The sequence below is a fragment of the Quercus robur genome, chromosome 4 (genome assembly GCF_932294415.1).
Source record: "Quercus robur chromosome 4, dhQueRobu3.1, whole genome shotgun sequence".
Classification (NCBI taxonomy): domain Eukaryota; kingdom Viridiplantae; phylum Streptophyta; class Magnoliopsida; order Fagales; family Fagaceae; genus Quercus; species Quercus robur.
In genome coordinates this window covers 33,383,623-33,389,429 of record NC_065537.1, presented here as the reverse complement: position 1 = coordinate 33,389,429, position 5,807 = coordinate 33,383,623, and the positions used below count along the sequence as shown (strand labels likewise).

At 34.3% G+C, this 5,807-nt stretch overlaps 1 protein-coding gene across 1 annotated transcript in view; it reads right to left on the bottom strand.

The window, feature by feature from the left end:
* Window positions 1–85, bottom strand: part of LOC126721779 (uncharacterized) — a 3,292-nt gene extending 3,207 nt beyond the window's left edge. The window contains exon 1 of the mRNA XM_050424837.1: window positions 1–85. This exon is cut by the window's left edge and continues 75 nt beyond it. Within this exon, the coding sequence (XP_050280794.1) occupies window positions 1–85 (85 nt within the window).
* Window positions 86–5,807: the final 5,722 nt, after the last annotated feature.

The window sequence follows — 5,807 nt, the reverse complement described above, 5'->3', positions numbered from 1 at the left end:
GGTTTTTCTCACTCAAGAACCTCTCACTATCAAAGGGGGAAGAAGAAGAAGAGGATTTCCTATTAGCTCTAGTCTTCCTAGACATGATGCTAAAGATCAGAAAGATAGACACAGAAGAAAGAGAGAAAAAAAAAATAGAAAAACCAAGGGCAGACTGCAAGTTAGCACAGAAAAATATAGAAAAAGCAATTCTATATGATGCATGAAAAATATCAACACATGATGCATGCTCTAATGCAATGAGAATAAGTTCAATTTTACTTCAAAATCACAAAATTGGCTTGAGCATAGAGTTTACACCAAAAACCCCAAAATTTGATAAATCATTTTCACAAAACCTAACAAATTGATCATTACCCAGGAGAGATAACATATTATAATGATCAAATGATTCGATCTAACAAGCCAATTTTATCAAATTAAGCACAATTGAACAAAACCCCCAAATCGGGTAGTTTCAAGCCCTAGAAATTCCAATTTTTCACAAAACATCAAATTGATCAAATTAATTCACAAAGATCAGTTTTATATTGTCCCACAACAAAATCCCATTGATCAATTTCTAAAAAAAAGGCTTAAATCAACAAAAATCCCAAATTTTCATAGATTCGACATTCTCCCTAAAATGCATGAAAAAATGCATGAACATGAAAATAAATAAAAAAGGAGGGGTATAAAGGTCTTACCGGCCTTAGATGACAAAAACCCTTGAAGAAAGTTGGCTAAAAACGACAAAAATCTTGCTTGGAATCTTAGACTGATCGAAAGGAGAGAGAAGAGCTTTTAAAAGTTTTGAAAAAATGTTTAAACACGTGAGTAGCAAAGCTTTTTTTAAAAAACTCTCTATACGATTTTTGATTAATCGAAAATTAGATTCGATCGATTGAAAATCACTTTCGATTGATCCAACACCGATCGAGTGGGTCAAATTCAAAGCAAAATCTTAATCGCATTTATGATTGGTTGAAAAACAGATTCAATTGATCGAAAATCTGGAAAACACAATGTTTTTGAAAAACAGAGCAATATTATGCAGAAATTCCTCAAAGCATAGTATTTAATGAATAAATTGCATGAGTATGAGATGAAATGCTCTTCAAAAAACACGTGTATTGAACCCAGATCTCCCAAAAATAAGATTTTCAATCAATTATCATGAAATTCTCAAATAGCAAACATGTTTTGCACAAAACTCAAGGAATTCTCAAACTTGGTTGGCCAAAACAAAATTATACACAATAACATGTACAAAGTTTAGCAAAGAATAACTTGTGTAGTGTGTACAACTAGCAAAAACTTGAGAGACATGTAAGGTGATATGTAGATAGAAATTAATCACAATTTCTACAAAATTCATCACATAAATTTGAGAGAAACTATCACCTAAATAGTTACATCATATAACTCTCACATTTCCTAGAATAAAAGCTTGCAATCATGTAAGTTTCTTGATTTGCCTCATAATATACACACCAATTTTATTTGATTAGAAACTTATTAAAATGGCTAGGATATTGTACACACCAATTTTATTTGATTGTGAAGTCATTAAAGCCCAATAATGTACATACCAATTTTAGCATTTAATCCGAGGCTACACCTTATATTCTTTTTATGCATGTGCTACACTTTCTTGAGCACAGAATCATATGACATGCACTAATGTGTTTATGATTGGCTAGTAAACAGTGGTGAGATAGTTATTTATGCTTTTCTCAATAAGTTCAAGTCCGACAATCAAAAGCATGTGACTTCAAGATCAAGATCATATGATCAAAAACTATAAACATCTTCCCACACAACATGCACTATAAGGCTTCAACTAGTAAAGTGTAATAAATAAACTCATCCAAGTTAAACAAGGTACAAAAGCATGTTATGTAAAGATAAATTGGTCAACCTTGATTTCAAATCCAAGACAAATAATGCAAAACACATTTTGGTTTCCTTTTCCTTCCTTTTTTTTTGTTTTTTTTTTTTTTTTAAAGAAGAAACAAAAACACTCTTAGAATGAAATGTAGGAATGTTATGCAATGCAAGTCCTAGAAACAAAAAGAAAACAAAAAACTAGCAAAAAACAAAGGTCACAAAGAGTAGAGCGATGAAGCACAAAGACCATGTCAGAAAGACTCAATTAGATTGAGTCTTCTGTATCCAAAACTTTTTAGATGCACCTCGAGCATTGGAGTTCTTTTTTACATTACAATGATTTCCAACTCCAGGATTAGAATAAAGGTTTAGAGCCTTTACCAATTCACCAATAAATACCATCGGATCTTGTGCTTGTGGCACAGATACTTTTGGTTTGTTTGTTCGCTTAGCAGCTTGCAGCTTGTAGCTTGAAACAGTTTGGATGTATGTGCCTAGACTTTCCACAAAAATGACAAACTCATGCAGGCTTATCATGCAACTTGCCCTTAGAAGGGTTAGGAGCCTTAGGTTTAGACTCTTGAAGATTAACTCTAATCTTCCTAGGATGTGTAACCTCTACAGATTTAGCAGCCTCACTCACGAAGGTTTTGACAACCTCACTCACAAGGAGTTCAGAAGAAGGAACAAAGTTTGTGGAATGGGGTTCAGGCACAGAGATACTTTCTACAAAACCTAAACCAGTTTTGTCAAAGGGAGACTTTTGAACACTCAGCATGTGATCAAGTTTAGAGCTTGTAGACCTATTAGTTTGTTCTCTAGTAACAGATAATTCAAGTTCTAAATTCTTAACTTTATTAAACAAAAGCATGTTCTCAGTCTTCACATTATTCAACAACTCATTAGCATCAAATAGTTTCACAAGCAAAATTTTCTTTTCAAGTTTAAGAGATGCAATTTTCTTTAGGCCTAAATCAACACTCATAGCATTCTTAGCAGCAACTTTGCAAAGTTTATTGTAGGCTTCTTGTAAATCTGCATCCTTAGAGAGTTCCCCATCAGAAGGGTTCTTCTCAACAACAACACTTTCATCAACTACAGCAGTAGCAGTGAAAGCAATGAAGTTTCCATCCTCATCACTACCAGAATCATTGTCAGAAACTTCATCATCACTAAGGGTTACAGCCATAGCTTTACCCTTAGACCTCAAGAATGTAGGACATTCAGATTTCACATGACCATACCCTTGACACCCAAAACATTGTTGACCCATAGAATTATTAGAAGGTTGACCAACTTTTTCTTTAGGTTTTTCATTGTTATTAACTTTAGTGAGATCATTCCTCCTAAAATTTCTAGGTTCAGCAGTGTTCTTACCTCTTGCCCTTCTGTTATTGTTCCTAAGAAAATTTCTAAAGTTCTTGGCAAGGTAAGCAATCTCTGTAGTAGAGAGCTCATCATCAAATCCACTTACATCAACATCATTAACAGACTTGAGAGCCATTGATTTGGATTTGCTGGTCTTAGGTAGGTCCAAGTCATAGGACTAAAGAGATCCTACAAGTTCATTAACAGGGGTGAAGTTCACATCCTTACTTTCAGTGATGACAGTCACTTTGGGTCTAAAATCCTCAGTTAAAGATCTAAGAATCTTTCTAACAATTTTAGGTTGATCATAGATTTCACCCAGATTATATGCAGAATTAATAATATCATTAAGCTTAGCATAGAATTCATCAAAAGATTCATCATCAGACATCCAAATGCTTTCAAATCTAGTTGTTAATTGCTGCAACTTATTAATTTTAACAGCCTTTATGCTTTCATGCACAGTTTGGAGGATATTCCAAGCAGTATGAGCAACCTCAACATTAGAGATTCTTTTGAATTCCTCCATAGAAACAACATTAAAGATAGCATTTATAACTTTACTATTGAAAGCAGCTGCTTCTTTTTGAGAAGTTTGCCACTCACTAACAGGAGTAGTGGGCTTCTCCCATCCGTATTCAACGAAATTCCAAACTCTCTCATCAATTGATTTTAGGAATGCTTTCATCCTTACTTTCCAATAAGCATAATTATTCCCATCAAAGTGAGGTAGAATGACAAGAGAGTGTCCGTGTTCCATGACAACAGGAGTCAAAGATCAGCTCTTAGATAAAAAGATTTACAACAAGAGAGCAACCCGCTTTGATACCACTTGTTTGTTTTTAGACCCCTTAAAACATAACCAGATTAACCTAGTTAATAAACCAAGTGATTACTTAGTCCAATTATCAAGTCTAGGTTAACACAAACATCATATTATTGTAAAGTACGGAAAATAAAGAACACAACAATATGATAACCCAAGAAAACCAAACCAGTAAAAAAAAACCTGGGGAGGATTTAACTTAGCTATCCTCAAGGTAAACTGAATTCACTATGAAAGAATTGAAGTTTACACAATAGCGACTTAGACCACTAACATCCTATTACCACTAACATCCTATTGCTACCTTGAGTAGGAAACTTACTACCACGACCACGTGACAGTTTCGAGTTCACGGACTACTTCTTTCTTGGATTCCCAACAAGTACAAGCACTCCCGCTTATGTATCTTTAAGCTCTTGAATCAGCAACTGAATTGATTACCAAGTTTTTGACATAATCTTGAATCTTGAAAACTCTAAGTGTATGTGAAGGCAACCACCTCTAGATCTCACAAAAGATTCACACACACAGCATAAAGAGCAACTCTAAAATGTGGTTAGGGTTTTCCCTTTTATACTTAAGACAAAACATAAAACCCTACATGTTAAACGGGCTTGGACTGAGTTGGAAATTCTGCATAAAAAAACAATCTACACGACTTTCGATCGATCGAGTCTAATTCTCGATCGATCGAGCCAAGCAGATTTACACAGTAAATCCTACAGCTACTTGATTCCAACTTTACATATAACCACATACTTTGAGCAAGTCTAAACAAGACTAAAACGTTTTGTTAATGGTTTGCCAATATTACAAAATGAAGTTCTAATACATTAGTTCCTAATTCCTTAGAACCCAACACCTTTCACGCTAACAACATAATCAAGAAACACAACTGTGTCCATGCAAAAGGAACATTTCTTTAAATTGGCATATAGTTTTTCTTTTCTCAAAACAGTAAGCACACAATGCAAATAATCGATATACTAAGTTCTTACTATACACCAAAATATCATCAAAATAGACCACAATAAATCTGCCTATAAACGCACGCAATGCATGATTCATTAACCTCATGAATATACTTGGTGCATTAGTTAGACCAAAAAGTATTACCAACCACTCATACAATCCATATTTAGTTTTAAAGGCAATTTTCCATTCATCACTCTCTTTCATCCTAATTTGATGATACCCACTTTTCAAATCAATTTTTGTGAAAATACATGATCTATGCAATTCATCCAACATGTCATCTAGCCTAGGGATGGGATGTCTATAGTTTATCGTAATTTTGTTGATAACCCTGCAATCAACACACATTCTCTAAGTTCCATTCTTTTTAGGCATAAGCAGCACCGACATCGCGCAGGGATTCATGCTCTCTTTTATGTGTCCTTTGGTTAGCAACTCCTCAACTGGCCTTTGAAATTCCTTGTCTCCTCTGAATTACTCCTATAGGCTGGTTGGTTAGGAATTGTCGCACTTGGCACAAAATCAATTTAATGCTCTATTCCTCTAATAGGTGGCAATTCACTAGGCACATCATTAGGATATACGTCCTCATATTCTTGCAACAAAGAGACAACAACACTAGGCAAATATTCATCAAGTTCGTTAGTATTAAAACATGCCTCTTTGCACAAAAGTACAAATATAGGCTGGTTTGTATAAAAAGAACTCTTGATAGCACTCGCCTTAGCATAAAAACTCGCTTGTTTTTTTTTTGTTTTTCTCTCATTTT